Here is an 18,721-nt window from a genome sequence, read left to right as displayed (position 1 = left end):
ATGAGTAGCTCAAGGTCACACAGCTAATAAGAGTCTGAAGCCATATTTAAATTCAGGTCTTCTTGGCTGCAGGGGTCAGGACACAATGTACTGTGCCACCTAGTTGCCTCTGACTTAAGATTCTGAAAGGCCTTAGTCCCAATCTTAGAGAAATCAAATTCTTTTCAAACCCTTCTGTAAGGAAATGATCTTTCTCTTCCATTAGTGGGAATTAGGTTTGAAAATACATTTAAAATGTTTATATCCTAAAAACATAATAGGATTCTGGAATTCTACAGATTATAATAATTAAACAAGGAAATGTATGTGAAAGCATATTATAATCTATAGAGTACTATAGAAACATAGCCTATTGCTACTGAGAGTAACAAGAATTATTTTAAAAAGTACATGCATAAACTTTTGTTAAGTGCTTACTATATGCCAAGCACTGTGCTAATGATAGCAACAATACAAATAATTCCTTATATTTGAATATACCTTTTAATATTTTTTCATTTACATGACATTATTTAATTCTTACAACGACCCTGTGAGGTGCATAGGCTTCAAGTACTGTTAATTAAACAACTTAGTAAATGCAGTTTAAAAGGAATCAAAGCAACTTGTTCTGCAAATTATTGGTGAAGCCACTGGTGGAATCTAGGCCTCGTGGTAATAGATGGCAAGATGCTATCAAATACGTGAACTCTTCTCATTTGGCCAATTCTTTCTCTATTTCACTTTGCTCAGCATCTTCCCTATTCTACCAGTAGTTCATGTTGCCCCTTATTTTAAAACCTTTCTATGAGGGAACAGTCCTTCTCTTCTGGTTGGAATTAAGCCTGTCATTCAACATATGTTTAAATTATTTTGATACTGTAACACTGAAAACCAAATAGAATTCTGGAAAACATCTGAGTGAAGAGACATCAAAGAGAACCTAGGAAAACAGGGTAGAGTTGATCATAAGAACCCAGAAACAGGGTAAGAACAGGGTAAGACATTTCTGTTGTGCAAATAAGCTAAGAAAAGGTGCCCTGAAAGAGCAAATAGGGACTCCATGGATGGGGAGGAAGGTTGAATACTGAAACAAAAAGAAGTTTTTTGGGTTTTTTTAGATAGCTGAATGAAGTATACAGATTAAAAAGAAGGATCTGTCATCAAAACCAAAAGTTTACCAAGGCCAGGCCCAGATGTTAACTCACAAACATTAATCTTATCTTTTTCTTCTGTGTTTTCTCCAAAGCAGAATTCTGCACGTAGTGAATATTCAATAAATTCTATTGACTGATTTCATTTGGCATCTGTTCTCCCTCCCCTTCAGTGTTGCTCTGCATCCAAGCAATACCTGTCATCTGCCTCCCACTTCCCTGAGAGCCCCCTGGGGCCTGAGAAGCTCATCTCTGCCCCACCTTCCTCCTCACTTGGTCTCAGCAAGATTTTCCCAGCAGAAGCTAAAGATGCTGCAGGAGCTCTCCAAGGCATGGGCACACTCATCTGGCTTCTTATCGCCTGGAAGGCCAAATATACTGAAGAAAGTACAGCCCTGAGAGAAATGTTGGAGAAATGAAAAAGAATACATGACTGGGAAGCAATATAACTCTTCATATTTAGATGAGTTTGTAAAAGTGGTACCTTCCTCTTCCTGATCTCCCTGTCAGGATGTTTCTATGATATGAACAAGATAGACATTCTTGGCTCTAATACCAGTATGAATGAAAATGAAAATTTCATTTAACTGTAACTATGCTAAATAGAATCTTAAAAAAAAAAACCAAAAAATAGAATTTTTTTACTTAGGAAAAAGGGCCAGATTGCAAGGGGAAAAAAGTTATTATCCAGAATTTATTGAAAAAATGAACTTCCACAGTATATCTATGCAGGAATGAGTAATAAGTCATCTCAATCTCCCATTTCTTCAACCCCAGACAAATAAGAATTGATGCTCAGAATGATGACCCAAGTATGTCATGAGAAAAAGATTCAACTCCATTAATTTACTAAAGTAGGACACTTGAATGAAATAAATTAGAAACCTTTTTAAGGTCTTTTGTATTTAAATGCCCAATGCACACCAGCAGAAGAGCCCACATCCATCCTTCAGGCAAACTCCTCACTGATCTCCAATAACGGTGTGTCTAGATCCCTTCTTACTCACTTTGTCAAACATAAATATCTGGCTGAGCTGGCCACCTCCATTCTTGATGGTTGTGGAGATGTACAAAGCAGCTTCATGGATCAGCTGACATAAGTGCAACATCCAAGCTTTCTTGTGGAATTCTAGATTGATCAAAACCATGGTCACAGTTCGAAGTTCACATAAATACTCCACAGGTTGCCCTTCACTGATCTGTAAAGAAAACATTAATTTAGCATCACACTGGGGAATTTTAACCCCATATCTCATGATATATGGTAGTGAGTGAGAAGGAACAACAGAACATGGGTATCAGGCACAGTCTTAATGGAAAAACCAGCACAAAGCAAATTATGTACAAATGCATTTTTTCCTTTAAGTACTTATATTTAATGTCTCAGTGGAGCAAACGCTACTTTGAGTCCCTTTTCTATTTCCACTCTTTAGGATTACACTGAGCAGCTAAGTGGCATAGTGGATAGCGCATTAGTCCTGGAGTCATCTTCCTGAGTTCAAGCATGGCCTCCGACACTTCTTAGCTGTGTGATCTTGGCCAAGTCACTTAACCCTGTTTGACTCAATTCTTCATTTATAAAATGAATTGGAGAAGAAAATGGCAAACCAATCCAGCATCTTTGCCAAGAAAACCCCAAATGGGTCACAAAGAGTCAGATGCAATTGAAACAACTGACTAAGAATTAAAATTGATAACACTGAATTATGATAATATATTATCATCAATTTTTGAAAAGCTGATTCTGCAGATATGCATATATATGTTCAGTCAACGAATCAACAGGTATTTATTCAAGATTAAATATTTAGAGCTGAAAGGGACCTTAGAGATCAAATGGACTAACTCCATCACTTTACTGACAAGCAAACTATGGCCTTGAGAGTACAGAAACTGAATCAGGCTTTTGGGGCACAAAATAAAGAGCAGACAAGATTTCTGCTCTTGGGCTTTAAAAAATATGAGACAATTAAGACATGCAGAAAGATACAATCACAATAATCACACGGGTGTTAAGGGGAATGAGAATATTTATTAGGAATTGCAGTGCTGAGTTGGAGAATGGGTTTGAAAAGTTCACATATATATATATATATATATATATATATATATATATATATATATATATATATATATATACACACACACACATATATACACATGCCAGCTAAGTGAAGAATTAAAGTTTAGGAAATACCTTCTTTAGGAAGTTTCTCATTATGTGCCTCTGCAAGGTTTGCTCAAGTCTGGGGTTTGGGTCCAAAGCCACAGCATTTCTCAAAGAGACTAACAAAGAGAAGGAAAGGGTTCAGTCCAGAAAGACAATCTCTACTGAGCCAGGCAAAATAGGTGAAGCAGCTCACCGTTATTTGTAGGATAATGTGGAAGGTAATCGATGCACTTTTCAAAATGTTCATCAAAATCAAATGGGTCCATGATCCGCATATCTCTTAGCTAAAGAATAGGAAGAAATTCTTCAATCCCAAGAATAACCACCACTCTTGCTCCTTCAATGCAGACTCTAAGAACTAAGTCTTCTAGTACTTCCCTCATCTTACTTATCTCATGGTTCTGTCACCACCAATCTGAGACTTACAGATGATTAATAGCTTCCTTATTTAAAAAAAAAAGTTGCACAACTGGTAGCTTTTTATCTTTTGTTGACAGACTAGGGCACCCTTAGAATCCTGCTCTATAAATATATCACAATGTACCCTGCAGGCTATGCTAGAGGTAAGATAGGAAGGGAACCTACTACCTTTACAGCTTTAGGCTCCCTCAAGATTTCCACTTCAAACATGTACTGCTCACAGAGCATCCAACAGTTCCAAGACAAGATGATCTCATCTGCCTGAGCCAAGTGCTGGGCTACCTGGACATCATCTACATTTCGTCCAATTACCAGGAGGTACTGTCGCTGCTTATCTCCAACCACAACCTGAGAGATGTGACCTGCAGACACGCCTGTTAGGAGAAAATAAGGCAGGTGAAGAACATCCAGGTTTGCTTCTGCCACCCTCCAAATATAAGACACTGGTCAAGTAGACAAATCTTCCCAGGCCTCAATTCCCTCTATGTCAATTGGTGCAAACCACTGGATCTATTACTCAGTGCTACAAGTTCCATGTGATCCTTCCTCATCGTCCACTAGAATTTCCATGCATATCATAATCCTATATTAAAGCTTGAAACATCTATCATGCCTATTTTACTACTGTTACATTACACATACTATCAGTCTGAAATGAGTTCATCTTCAACAATGACATCCTGCCAAGGATTATCTTTTGCTACAAGAATGCCTAAAGGTAGCGAGTCCTTTAGTACAAGAGCTCCACACTGGCAAAGGCGAAATAATGGAAAACAGTTTCATTTAAACAAAATCGTTATTTAGCTACTAAACTCCCAGGTTGTTTTAGTAAAAATGAATATTTTGCTCTCTTAATAGGCAGTTTGGACATGACTAAGGAAAGGGGAGCAAGCAGAGTGTCTGATTCAGTAGATGATATAATATTTCTAGGGCAAGAGAACATCACTTTCCCTCTTGTTCAACATAACTACAAATTCAGGCTCATACTCACAAGAGCTACATGAACTTAATGGTTACATTTTTGGCAATGAACTCAAAAAAACCAATAAGCAAAACATTATGTTTGCTTTCACCCACACTGAGTGCTCTCTGCCTCTGACTCCAGAAGCGTGGTGTTATTTATAGTTCAAAAATTGACTACAATTTGTTCACTCAGACCTGACTGAAGACGTATATGCTAAACTATTCAATCTAAGCCTGGGTTAGGCAAGGGAAAAAGGAGAACAAGGAATTGAGACTGGAACAGTACAGGCAGCAACAGAATATGATCCTTCCTCACTATATAATTTCTATTTATAGAATAATCCTACATTAAAGTTTGAAAAATATATATGCAGTAATCCCAGACACCAACATTTCTCTTACATTTAGAACCCCTGCTAAGATGTTACCCAAAGGGCCTTGACATATATTTTCCCCACCCACCCCATTTCTATTCTTCTGTAGGGGGGATTTGGGCATTTATGGGTAGCTCTTCCAGATGGAAGTTGCTACCTATCCTTATCTGAAGATCCTGGCCTTCTTTGGTATGGTAGACTCCAAACTTCTCCTGTATTTCCAGGCTGCATTTCACCACTAAGGTAATGATGTCACTTAGCTGGTTCTGTTCCACTGTCCAGAGTGCCATGAGAACATTCCCTGTAAGGCCAAGGTGGATCAGTGTAGGTTGTTGTAGGGTGGTTAGCAAAACTCTTGGTCTCTTCCCTTAAGCTATCTCTTTCTAGATTAGGGAGCAGTTTTGCTTTTCCCTAGAAATCATTCACAGGTTAAAAGTAAATTTATCAAGTAGAATTCTGAATGCTCCCAAATTAGAAGAATTCAAAAGTTTAGATTAAGATAATTCCTTTTTCTATTAGGTTTCACCAGATGGAGGAAAAAAGAATGATAGAAAGTGATATGGAAAATGTGCTCTTAAACACATTGCTGATAATTATGTTTTCATCTTAATTTTGTGACTGATTTAGCCAAATAAATCTGAGAAAGTCTGTTGGTTCTGGGGCACCAGAGGAAGTAACAATGATTCTGATAGTTCCCTCAGTTTTTCACTTCTGTTACTGTTGCTGGCCAAATCTCTCCTCAGTTTTCTAAAACATTTCTACAAGTTCTCATCCAACATGATTTCTACATAATTTTAAATTCTATGGAGGAAAAAATAAAATTTAATATGCATAATTTGGATAAGGTTTTCCCAAATTACATCTAATTCATATTATTTGAAACCCTTCAGATGTGTGGTATAATCAAGAAATACCTGTGATATTCAGGATATCTCCTCCAAAGCAGAGTATATCTGAGAAAAAATAAAAGCAGAGAAAAATGGCCTATAGTTAGGGATTCAGCTGATGATAACAGAGGACAGTACTATGGGAAGAATGCCTTCCTTCTAGGTTTTGACCTCTCATCCACAGACCAAGAAATACCTGAGTGACACCATGCAAATATACTTCTCATTTTTCTGCCTCAATCCTAAACTTCATAATCAGAAAAAAATAGAAGTCTATTAATGCTATCCCCTAACAGGATAATGGCATGTTATTCCACTCTCCAATTAAACTCCTGGAGTAGATGCCACATAGTAGCGATCCTAGTTAGTCAAAGAAGCACAGAGGAAGCAATAGAGGGGGCATGGTCAGTCAGTCAGTCAACAAAAGTTTATTAACCTTTCCTATTTGCCAGGCACTGTGCTAAGCTCTGGGGATACAAAGAACTGCAAAAAATGTTGTTCCTGCTCTCAAGGAGCTCCTATTCTAAGGGGGGAGATAACATGTAAATAACTACATATGTAAAAGACATACAGAGAAGAGATAATAAGTAATCTCAGAGAACAGGGAAAGGCCTCCTATAGAAGGCAGGATCTGAACTGAGTCTTGAAGGAAGAAGTCTTGACGTCAAAAAAGAAGAGAGAAACAACATGGGTACCAAATGGAACTAGACACAAAAATATATGCCAAACTGACCACTAATTGGTGAATCACAGACTATAAGTTTTTCTCCATATACTATTTTTATTTGCTACTTGTCTAACACATTCTGAAAACATCATGCCAGGGCCTATAGATGTTTGCAACGGCAAGCAAAGCAGGATCTTTGGCTGTTTTTGTTTTAGTATAATCAAGTGTCTCTGATTGAATAATGTGATTAAAGATTTTCCCTACCCATGAATGACCCTGGGAAGATTTGTGGGAAGGCCCATATCTTTTGTTAATGAGGCATTGGTTCTCAAGGGTTGTGATACCCTCTGTCTCTGAAAAATATATAAGTACTCTGAGGAGAGGTTTTACTTCCAGGCTTAGTTTTTGGAAGGTCTGTGTGCCAGATGAGACTCTGGGAAGACGCTAAGCAGCCTAAAACCTTTAAAAACCCAGATGTTCATGCTTCTCTCTGGCAACTATGTATGTGTGGTCAGTTATCTGTCTGTAGATCTATGATGTACGTATTGTTTGCTGTCAGGCAGCTGGAAGCATTGTCTGTTCATCTTTATTTCTCTGTATTTTCTATGAAGTTCAGGGTGCTGACTTTTCCTCTAAACTAAGTGAATGATACATGTGCTTAATTAAAGTGATTGTTGACCCCTTGAAAAGTTTCCTTTCCTTTTAGGAAAGCAGAACAAAGAACCTATGACAGCAGGCCCTCCTGTGCACATTAGCATCCTTGCTTTTACAGCAAGTAGGATCTAGGGACAGCAGGAAAAAAGAACAGAAGGAAAAATCTGTATTTTAACAACGATTAGCATGGAATTTTTCTGTGACCTTAAGTATTGCAAGTACATTGTAGAGTCATAGGGTTTCACAGCTGAACTGAATCACTCATCTACCTTGTGTTACAATTTGAGTAAATTGAGGGCCAGAGAGGAAAACGGTTTGCCTAAGGTATATACCTTTTAGTTCAGGCCCAGTCAGGAAAATTACCTGTAAGAATCTAGCTAGCTTAGCAAGGCTTTTAAGAAACCAAAGGTGGGGACTGTCTTTTCAGGGAAGTGGGGTTTGTCTTCACCCTTTCCTTTCAACCTCCTTGCGCCTTGAACCCTCTCACCCACCCCACAGAGGACACTCACGCTTCACAATATCACCAATGTAACAACTGAAGATTTGGGCCATCTTGTCCATGCTGTGCTCTGCATTGCAGGTCAGGCTGAATTTGTCCATCAATGCTGTAAATCCTACCCAACAAGCAAAAGTCACTCAGCTTATTAGCCAATGCAGTGGTGGTTTGAGGGCTGTTTATTTCCCCTTCTCCCATTCTCAAGAACACGAACCAGTCTAAAAGAACCAAGGCTTGATTAAATATAATCATTCCTTTAACAGGTTGATTATTTGGGCTTGCAAGAGAAGGAGTAAGACTACTTTACTTTTGGCTGTCTGGAATGACAACCCCTTACCAGCTAATCTAATTTTAAGGGTCTTATAACAGCAGCTGCAGCCACTGCCACAAGTGACCCTTCCTTCAACAAGCTGCATTCTCCTTTAGGAGAGGGAAAAAGAGGGGAGATTAAAAAAAGTTCCCAGGAGAAAAATAAATATTTATGTAACTGGTGGTGTTGTTGTGTTCGTCCTTCGTTTTCAAAGAAGACCATGCCATCGGAGACATGATGACATGACTTGCACTTGACTTTGTTTGGAGGGAGGGAGGGCTGTGCAGGTCACCAGCCTCACCTCTCCTCCTGAGCCATCTGGGTAACAGAGTAATTAAAGAAGTCAGGAAGTATTTATTAAGCACCTACTACCTGGTCAGGTATGGTGCTGAACAATTTGTTTTTTTAATTCCTTTGATCTCGCAAAGAGATTCAAGGGTCTGCTTCCCAAGAGGAAGGAGGAACTCGGTGACCAGGCTTAAAGAAAACCCAATTGTGGTTTTGGGGTCAAAGTCAATGTCCAGACCTCAGCTACCTTATAGTGGGGGGGAAGAGTGAAAGGGGTGTCTGTATAAACTACTGCTTCCATTTGAGAGGTTTTGTTTGTTTTTTTAAAGAAAAAAGAAACTCGACTTCTCTTTGGGTTCCATCAGCACTCCGGGGCGGAACATGCTCCTTTTAAACTCTTCTGCCCATCACCTTAACAGTCCAAGGACACCCCCTCCCTCCCCCCTGCCGGGAGCCACCTTTTCCTTCTCAGACTTCCGTTTTCCACCTCTCAAGAGGATTCTGCACAGTGCACTCCGGTTATCGGGGCTCCCCGGCTCCTAGGGGGCAGGGACGGGGCCTGGTCCGCCTTCAGAGCCCCTCCCCACGGCCCACCCAGGGCTCTGCACGCGGCGGAGCGACCCTCTTCTCCTCTCCACGGGTGGGCGCGTAGGCGAGATGCAGGGGGTGAAGAAACGAGGGCCGGTGCGCGGACCAGGGGCCCGGGGGCGCTGCAACCGTCACCCCGGGGCCCAACGGCCTCCCGGCCGCCGGTCCCCTCTTGCTCCCCGCTCACCGGTCACGTGGACGCCAAGCAGGACCCCCTGCACCGTGGTGAGCTCCGGCCCCGGGCCTCGGGCCTTTCCGAACACCAGCAGGTCGGGCAGCAGCGCCGCCAGGCGGGCCTGGAAGGACCACGAGGAGGAGGAGGACAAGCCCCAAGGTCCGGCGGCCATGGCAGCGGAGGCGCAACTGAACCCGAAACTCGATCTCGCAGCGGCCCCGCCTCCCCCCCGCCCCCGCCCAAGCCGCTCTCCCCACCCAGCCAATCGGCACGCACGCTCCCATGCCCTTCGATTCACTGCCTCCAATCGGAAGCGGCAGCAGGGACTGTTCCCGCCTCCTCTCCCGCGCGCTGCTTTCAGATGCGCACAGCCCCGGAGTCGGACAAAACTGCGTCCAGTCTGCCTGGGGGCCCCGAGTCCCCGGGGGGCCGATGTCCGTGCGCGTGCTAGACCTCCGCCTGTGCGCGCCCTTGCGGGAGGTCCACGCAAGCCTTGCCTTTCACGCCGCGACAAATGGCGTACCGACACCTTGTCCGGTTCTTTTGTTGTTTAGAAGGAGGGCCCAGAAGAAGGGCAGCCACAGAACGCGTCCCTTTCCCCTTGCATTCTGGCTGGGGCGAACGACGGGCATTTTGAGGTGGTCTGGGGTCTGCTTGGTGCCACGCGAGGCAGCAGGGGGCGGGCAGGATTGCTCCTCTGAATCAGCCACAGTCTGAAAGTTATTACGGTTTTTCTGCCTTCTGTGGGAAAAAATCCTAAACATTAGGTCCCTTTTGTATTTTCTGAAGGTGCCCACACCCTGGAGGTGTTTCAAGGGAAAGGCTGATTTGGGGCTAATTTAGCATTTACAGATAAATACCAAAGAGACCACGTTTAAGGCAAAATTTGAGGCAGGTGAAGCCTTGGAAAAAGGGAAAGGTGTTGAATACCGTGCCTGTACTGACCCTGCCAAGGATGGCTTCAGGTGGCACATAGAAAGCCCTTGATAAACGCTTCTTGATTTACTGAAGACCAGAGAAGGGAAGAGGGAAATGAGAGACAAACTGTTGTTTTGTTTTTATTTTTATAAATATGTTGAGCAGTGGTTTCATTGCAAATATATTTGAGGGTTCAAAGTTAAAATTGACCCCTAGCTACAACTGAAGAATCTCAGGACCCTGTTTCTTTAGAAGGTTCCAGTACAAAGGCTTTTAACCATATCTGTGTTATATCTTCCTTCAACAGTCTGGTTGAAGCCTAGGGACCCATTCTCAGAATGTTTTTAAGTGGATAAAACAAAATAGATTTACAAATGGAACCAATTATATCATTTTTACTTATTTTCTGTTACATTTTAAGTTCCAAATCATCTCCCTTCTTCCCCACCCAAAACTAGAGAAGGGTACCATTTGACACAGATCTAAAAATATACGTAAAATCATACTATGCATACTTCTATTTATCAGCTCTTTTTCTGCAGGTGGACAGCATTTTCCTTCATAGGTCCTTTATCGATTTGAGTAGTTACAGTACTCTGAAGGACGTTGTTGTTCACAATTATTCTTTGAATAATCTTGCTGCTACTGTGTACAAAGTTCTCTTGGTTCCATTTACTTTTCATTATTCCATGCACTCTTTCCATGTTTTTCTAAAATCAACCAGCTCATCATTTCTTTTTTTGTTAAATTATTTGTTTTCAGTTTTCAACAATCACTTCAATGTCTTAGATTTTCTCCCCTTCCCTCCTCCCTCCCCCAGATGGTGTGCAATCTTATATGGGTTCTATACATTATTAAACACATTTTCACATTAGTCATGTTGCATAGAAGAATTAAAATGAATGGAAGAAACCATGAGAAAAACCCAAACAAAACATAACATAAGAAAAAAGTCTGCTTTGTTCTGTGTTCCGATGCCGCAGTTCTTTCTCTAGATGTGGATGGCATTTTGTCTCAAGTCCTTTGGGAATATTTTAGGTCCTTGCATTGCTGTGAAGAGCTAAGTCTATCAGAAACAGTCCTCACATACTGTGGCTGTTACTGTTTACGGTGTTCTCCTGGTTCTGTTCATTTCACTCAGCATCAGTTCATATAAGTCCTTCCAGGCCTCTTTGAAGTGCTTCTGTACATCATTTTTTACAACACAGTAGTATTCCATCTCAATTATCTACCGCAACTTGTTTAGCCATTCCCCAATGGATGGGCAATTTCCGGTACTTTGCCACCACAAAGAGAACTGCTATACATATTTTGGAACATATAGGTTCTTTTCCTTTTTCCCTGATCACATTGAGAAACAGACCTGATAGTGGTGTTAATTTTGGGGGCGTAATTCCAGATTGCTCTCCAAAATGGTTGGAATAATTTATAGTTCCATCAACAGGGTATTAATATCTTGATTTTTCCACATCACCTCCAACATTTGTCATTTTCCTCTTCTATCATCTTAGTCAATCTGATAGGTATGAGATATCTCAAAGTTGTTTTAATTTTCATTTCTCTAATCAATAATGATTTAGAACATTTTATATGACTATGTATAGTTTTGATTTCTTCATAAAAAACCACCTGTTCATATCCTTTGATCATTTATCAGTTGGAGAATGACTTGTATTCTTATAAATTTGACAAAGTTCTTTATATATTTGAGATATGAGACCTTTATCAAGGAAACTGTCTATAAAAATCCTCCCCCCAAATTCTCTGCTTTCCTTCTCTTCTTAGCTATACTGGTTTTATTTGTACAAAACTTTTTCAATTTAATGTAATCAAAATTATCCATTTTACATCTCACAATGCCCTCTATCTCTTGTTTATCATAAGTCTCATAAGTAATGTGTTCCATGTTCTTCTAGTTTTCTTATGCTATCTCCTTTCACAGCTATTCAATAGTTACTCATGGGATGGCCCCATTTAATAAAGGAAAAAAATTAAAAAAAAAAACTGGGAGAGGAAGACCCTCAGGGATCCTGGGTAAAAGAGAAACAGTTACTGTTTAGTATTTACATTCATTCTGTACTAGGTGGGCAGGGACCTTGTTGTCCAATCTGTGAGCTCCAGAGTGAGTTGGGCTTAAGGCTTGGTCTTTGAGCAAGAAATCTAGCCAGTAAACCCAAAGGAAAATAGGCAGCTTTTGTCCATAGAAGTGTACCTTCTGCTGGATAGAGTATCCCATGCAAGGACATGATCCTCTTCGAGAATGATGGACAAACACAACTTGTGAGTGAGTAGCAGCCTCTCCCCTCCCCTCCTTTCCCCTCCTCTCTGTCCTTGCCTGGGATACTCTACCCATTGGAAGGTACAGTTCCATGGCCAAAAGCTTCCTTTTTTCCTTTGGGTTTACTGGCTAGATTTCTTGCTCAAAGACCAAGCCTTAAGCCCATTTCACTCTGGAGCTCATAGACTGGACAACAGGTCCTTGCCCACCTAGCACAGAGTGAATGTAAATAATAAATAATAACTGTTTCTCTTTTACTCAGGAACCATGAGGGTCTTCCTCTCCCACTTTGATTTTTTTTCTTTATTATAAGGGGCCATCCCACGAGTAACTACTTAAAGATGCCAATTCATTGAATGGATATATCTCACTCAAAGTGAGAATTTGATAAGACCTTAGCCTAAAAGGGCCAGGGTCCCACATTGCATCCTGGGCCACCTCCAGTTATCCTGATGAATATCAGGCCACTGGACCCAGATGGCTCAGGAGGAGAAATGGAGGCTGGTGACCTTGCACAGCCCTCCCTCACTCAAATCAAAGTCAAGTGCAAGTCATGTCATCATCTTGATGTCATGGTCCTCTTCAAGAACAAAGGACAAACACAACAACCTTTCATATCGAGGTCATGTATCCATTTTGACCTTATCTTGGTAAATAGTGTAAAATATTTATCAATACCCAGTTTCTGCCAGACTGCTTTGAAGTTTTCCCAATAATTTTTACTAAATAGTGTACTCATCCCAAAAGCTTAAATCTTTATATTTGTCAAACACAAGGTTACTATAATTATTTTACTACTATGTATTGCATGTCTGCTCTATTCTACTGATCCATTTATTTCCTAGCCTGTGCTAGATAGTTTTGATAATTACTGCCTTATAATATAGTTTAAGATCTGGTACTGCTTAAGCCTCCTTCTATTAATTCCTTTGATATTCTTGACCTTTTGTTCTTCCAAATGAATTTTACTATTTTTTTCTAGCTCAATAACATAATTTTTGGGAGTTTAATTGGGATGGCATTGAATAAGTACATAAGTTTAGTAGAACTGTCATTTTTATTTTATTGGCTCTGCCCCCTCAAGAACAATTAATATTTCTCCAAATTTAAATCTGACTTTATTTGTAAATTTTATAATTATGTCATGTAGATCCTGAGTTTGTCTTAGCAGGTATGATCCCAGGTATTTTATACAATCTACAATTATTTTAAATGGGGTATCTCTAACTATCTCTTCTCGCAGGGTTTTGTTGGTGATATATGGCAATGCTTTATGTGGGTTTATTTTATATCCTGCTACTTTGCTAAAGTAATTAATTGTTTCAACTAACTTTTTAATTTGAATCTCTAGGATTTTCCAAATCTATCATCATATCATCTGCAGAGTTTATTTCCTCATTGCCCATTCTGATTCCTTCAATTTCTTTTTCTTCTCTTATTGTTATTGGCTAGCATTTCTAATACAATATTGAATTATATTGGTGATAATGGGCATCCTTGTTTCACTCTTGATCTTATTGGGATGGTGTCGAGCTTATCTCCATTACAAATAATACTTGCTGATGGTTTCAGATAGATGCTTCTTATCACTTTATGGAAAAATCCATGTATACTTCTGCTTTTGAGTGTTTGTAATAGCTGTATTTTGCCAAAGGCCTTTTCTGCAACTATTGATATAATCGTATTATTTTTGTCACTTTTGTTATTGATATCGATTATGTTAATAATTTTCCTCATGTTAAACCATCCCTACAAATCATATTTAAATACAATTATTGAAGTAGTTTTAAAAGCTAGATCCCAGGGTCAAGAACTTCTGATCTAATGGAATTGTATTCTTGAAAGGTTGCCTTATAGTACTGGTCTTACTGAACTGACTAATGTAGGCAACTTCACATCTTAGAAATTTTTGCACAACTAGTCATACTTTGGATATTAAAGTGTTTGAACCCCAACACTTTAAAAACAGTCTCTAATATCAGAAATTACTCCACTATAGAAGGTTAGATAAAAAACAAGTATTAGAAAAAGGTTAATACTTCTGCCAGGTATTACTTTGTTTTACTCTCATAGGTCTAAAATATTGTAAATACCAATTCCAAAAAGGTCTGGAAATTTGACTATTTTGTAATTAGTTTAAGGATTGTCATGTATTTGTGGGGGGGGTGAGGAGGGAAAGGGAAATATTTAAGCTGAATATCTAAAATCTCAAAGGAAAAATAATCCCTTTGAAATATTTTGTAAATAAGCATCTCCCTGGATGGTGGCAGGGAAAATCATAGAACTATGTTTAATACATTGTAAGTTCATGTACCCAACTTCAACAGGACTTCAGTGCCACCCTCCCTGTCTTCTCCACACAACCCACCCTGCCAAATCTCTTACTGAAAACACTGATATTTAGGCCACTTGCCTATAACACCCTCTTCTCTCCTCTATTCCCCTCAAAACTCCTGGACATCATTCCCTACTTCCCCTCCTTTCCCCAGATATCTGACCATGATGTTGGACTTTCTCTTGGTCAGGCTAATCCTTGAACATGTGCCCTTAATCCCATCCCCTCCTCTCCCAACAGACTGCAACCTCAATCATGCCCTCCACTATTTCTTCAACCTCTAATTCCTTCCTTATTGCCTTCAAATGTGCCCATCTTTCCCATCTTTTAAAAAGCATTTACATTCCTTTAAGCAATTTTCATCCTGCATTCCTCCTCCCCCCTTTCTCAACCAAACTCCTAGTAAAACAAAAGGATACACCTTTCTTCAGCTTCCTCTTTTCTCACTCCTGAAATCTGACTTCTGACCTCATCATTCAACTAAATCAGTTTCTCCAAAATTACCAGTCTTGTTGGATCTGACAGTGTTTTCTCTGTCCTCATCTTTCTCAACCTATTTGCTACTTTGAACATTTTGGACTACCCCTCCCTCTCTTCCTGGATGTATTCCTCTGAGTCCTTAATACAATTCTCTCTCCTGATTCTTCTACCTTCCTAACAGTACCTTGTCAGTCTCCTCTGCTGGTTCATCATCCACAGCATGTTCTCTGTGGACATTTCTCAAGACTGTCCTGGGTTCTCTTCTCTTCTTGATTAATCTACATTCTCTTTCTCTTGACCTACATTCTCCATGAACTTCATTGGTGAAATCATCCTACACAGATGACTCACAGACCTATGTATCCAGCCTTTTATCTCTCTTGGGCTTCAGTCCCACTTCACCAATTATTGGACATTTCAAACTGAAAGTCCTGGAGACTTCTCACACTCAACATGTTCAAAATAGCACTCATTATCTCCCCTCTCCCAAACCCAGCCCTCTTCCAAACTCTCCTCCTTCTAGGACAGCGGCACTCTTTGGTCTTCCAAACAGGGAACCTTGGGACTCCGAACTTCATGACTCCATTTGGGGTTTTCTTAGGAGAGATACTGGAATGGTTTGCCATTACTTTATCCAGTTCATTTTACAGATGAGGAAACTGAGGCAAACAGGGTTAAATGGCTTGCCCAGGGTCACACAGTTATTAAGTGACTGAGACCAAATGTGAACTCAAGAATTTGAGTGTTTCTCACTACAAGCCCAATGCTCTATCTACTCTATCACCTAGCTTCCTCAAACCTCCACAAACTCTCCTGTGTCTGACCCCTTTCTCACCACCTTGGTTTAGGTCCTAATCACTTTTCACCTAGAATCTAGGTTACAATAAAAGGATTTGTTCTGAGAAGTTTGGACTTAGTCAAAGGGCCAAACTTGAGGACCTAGAGGGCCATAGGTGGCCTCAAGGCCATATGTTCCCCACCCCTCGTCTAGATTGTTCCAACAGCCTCATTATTGATCTTCTTGAATTATGTTTTGCATTTTTCCCCTATCCGGAGATACTTCACATTATTGCAAAATGTTTTTCTTTAAGCACAGGTATCTGCACCTGCTACTCAAAAACTCTAGGAGTTTCCCTATTGCCTCTAGGAGCAGGTAGAAACTCCTTGAACTTTTAAAGCCCTTCCCAACCCCCCCCCCCCCAACTTGTACATCTCACCCTTTCCCACTCTGCCCAGCTAAACTGTCTATTTCTCATGTCACTCTCATCTCACTTCTCTTACCTTTGCACTGGCTGTCCCTCATGTGTGTTAGGCACTCCCTCCTCACCTCTGCCTACTCAAAGATCCATCTTCCTTTAAGAGCCCTCCCTGCCCTCAGCTGCTAGTGCCCTTCTACCCAAGCTACACACCCAGAGACAGACTCATATGGACACACACCCACGGACAAGCTCTTAGAGCTTCCCTGAGGAAACCTAGTCATCTCAGCCTTCAGGTAGCAGTAACAAGGAGGTCAGGGAATGGTGGCCTTCCCACCTGCTCTCTATCACACACATATTACCCCTTCCCCCTTCTCCATCTTCCCTCCCCAAGAAAAGACAGGAAAGGGATCATTCAACATAGCTTCCACCTTCTTGTTTCCCAAGCCAGTATACTAAGGTGTGAAAAGGGGCAGGGACTTTGGGAAAGGGTGTCAAAGGCCATTCTCCAAAGTTGTAAGGTTTGTTGATTTTCCCTGGTAGGCTGGGTAGGGGATGGTTGAATACTTTGGAGGATAAGGGATACAATCAGTTCTCCTTTGTAGGAGCTTGGTTACTGCATGGATGGCACTTGATGTTGTAAACAGTAGATTGAATCAGGCTTTGGCATCAGCCAAGCAAGCAGTGTTCTCAGCCACATGGTTGATGAGTTAAAGGGGCTAGGATGGAGAATGCATTAGTCCATGAAGGTGATGATAGAGGTAAAAAAAAGCCTCTGGCATTCACTCACTGGCATATGGACCGTCCATATGAATGAATAAATGAACTATCTCAGCTGTTGAGAGTTGTCAAAGGTGCTAGAGGTGCCCATAGGAGAACCACCACTATAGGGCAACTACATAAAAGGATGTCAACCTTACCCTACCAGAATCTAGAAGGCACCCAGGGCCTCTAGGCTCTCTTTAGGTATGTGATGTCAGTCAAACAGGGCCTGGAAGACCTCATAGTAGAGGGGAACAATACCAGTCAGGGCCTGGAAGACCTCATAGTAGAGGGGAACAATAGATAGCATCTTGATCCAGACAGCTGACAGAGGCATCATATAATCCATCTGGATTGAAGCATGCTAGGCAGACAAGGGCCCAGACCTCATCTGCCTGGAAGGCAGAAGCAGCTTCCAAGTCCAGCAGCATAGAAGAACAAGGTCAGTAGTCTTCCAGGACAGTCTGCTCTTGTGTTAGTTACCAGGTGGTGGCCAGCAGCCAAGGTAGAGAAGGCCAGGCTGGGTGCCATGGCTCACTGCAGGAGGGCACCCAGGCTGTATCGTAATGGGGCAGGTAACATCCAGCAAAAAACCCATCCCACTCCAGCTGTCAAGGATCAACTCTGAGCAGGACAGCAGCTGCTCTGATTTACAGCTTCTCTGGTGCTCAAACTTCTGAGCCACACTTGCTTAGATCACCATCTGGGCATGCACTCCCAGCTCATGACACAGTTGTGCTAGACTATGGAGTTCAGTACACTGCTGGCAGCACTAGTAGGCCTTGCTGCAAGACTGGTGTGTGACCATCTGATTAGATGGGACAGATGGCACAGTTCCTACTCTGAATGAATGAAACCAAGACCAACATCACATGCATGGTGGCAGCTCCTCATAGGACTACAGTGGGGATAGGTTTTCCAACCTTACTCAGCACAAACATATGCTTCTGCTAGCTGAGCTGATCCTCAGCTATCACACCTTCCTCATCTTGAGAACCAGGAGTCAGCGTTACACCTCTCTGACCAGAGTCATCAGTGCTTTGCATTTTGTCTGACTTTCTCAAGTATTTCAGTCCCTTTGATATCCTTCTCCAAGGGGGTCTAGCCTGAAAGCTCACGTACACCTAGCTGGACTGGGGCATCCTCCTTAGATATGCCAGAGTGCTCCCTGGGCCCAGCCATAACCACTTGAACCCTCTTAGCACTGGCTTCTTGGGACCCCCAATAGCTCCTCAATATTAATAACCCTGAAAGACCCCAGTCACTGTGGGCTTGCAAGGCTTGGGCAGAACCACCAGACTCCACTTTCACATTCTGTTAGGGTTCAAGACCACTTTCTAGATAGAATAATTTGCCACTTTTCTAATGAAGTCGCAGGGTAGAACTACTGTACCAGGGTAGAATAATTCCTGTCCTGGGGAAACACAGTGGTAGTCAGGTGGCCACCAGCATCACTAAGCCAAAGGAAGCTTTTAGCAATGAAAAATCACACTCCTCCAAATGTGGTGAAGCTAGAATGTTTGTCATTTCCCTCTTCTTATTCAGCAACTTTTGTCAAGATATTAGAAGACACCCTATTTTCCAAAGCTAAGGCCCAGCAAGCAAGCTGTGCCCCAAGCTTGGCATA

The 18,721-nt window shown here is 41.3% G+C and overlaps 1 protein-coding gene and 1 pseudogene across 1 annotated transcript in view; both read right to left on the bottom strand.

Annotated features, from left to right (window-relative positions):
- LOC140526093 (adenylate cyclase type 10-like) overlaps positions 1-9,316 on the bottom strand; it is a 46,326-nt gene extending 37,010 nt beyond the window's left edge. Inside the window, 9 exon segments of the mRNA XM_072642031.1 lie at positions 1,407-1,528; positions 2,141-2,332; positions 3,331-3,419; positions 3,497-3,587; positions 3,892-4,097; positions 5,218-5,361; positions 5,975-6,013; positions 7,778-7,882; positions 9,138-9,316. Of these exon segments, the coding sequence (XP_072498132.1) occupies positions 1,407-1,528; positions 2,141-2,332; positions 3,331-3,419; positions 3,497-3,587; positions 3,892-4,097; positions 5,218-5,361; positions 5,975-6,013; positions 7,778-7,882; positions 9,138-9,297 (1,148 nt within the window). The 5' untranslated portion in view covers positions 9,298-9,316.
- A 7,967-nt stretch (positions 9,317-17,283) lies between these two features.
- Positions 17,284-18,365, bottom strand: LOC140526088 (vacuolar fusion protein MON1 homolog B-like; annotated as a pseudogene).
- Positions 18,366-18,721: the final 356 nt, after the last annotated feature.

This window comes from Notamacropus eugenii, chromosome 2 (assembly GCF_028372415.1).
Source record: "Notamacropus eugenii isolate mMacEug1 chromosome 2, mMacEug1.pri_v2, whole genome shotgun sequence".
Taxonomy (NCBI): domain Eukaryota; kingdom Metazoa; phylum Chordata; class Mammalia; order Diprotodontia; family Macropodidae; genus Notamacropus; species Notamacropus eugenii.
The sequence above is the reverse complement of the archived record's forward strand: the minus strand, read 5'-3'. Positions and strand labels throughout refer to the sequence as shown.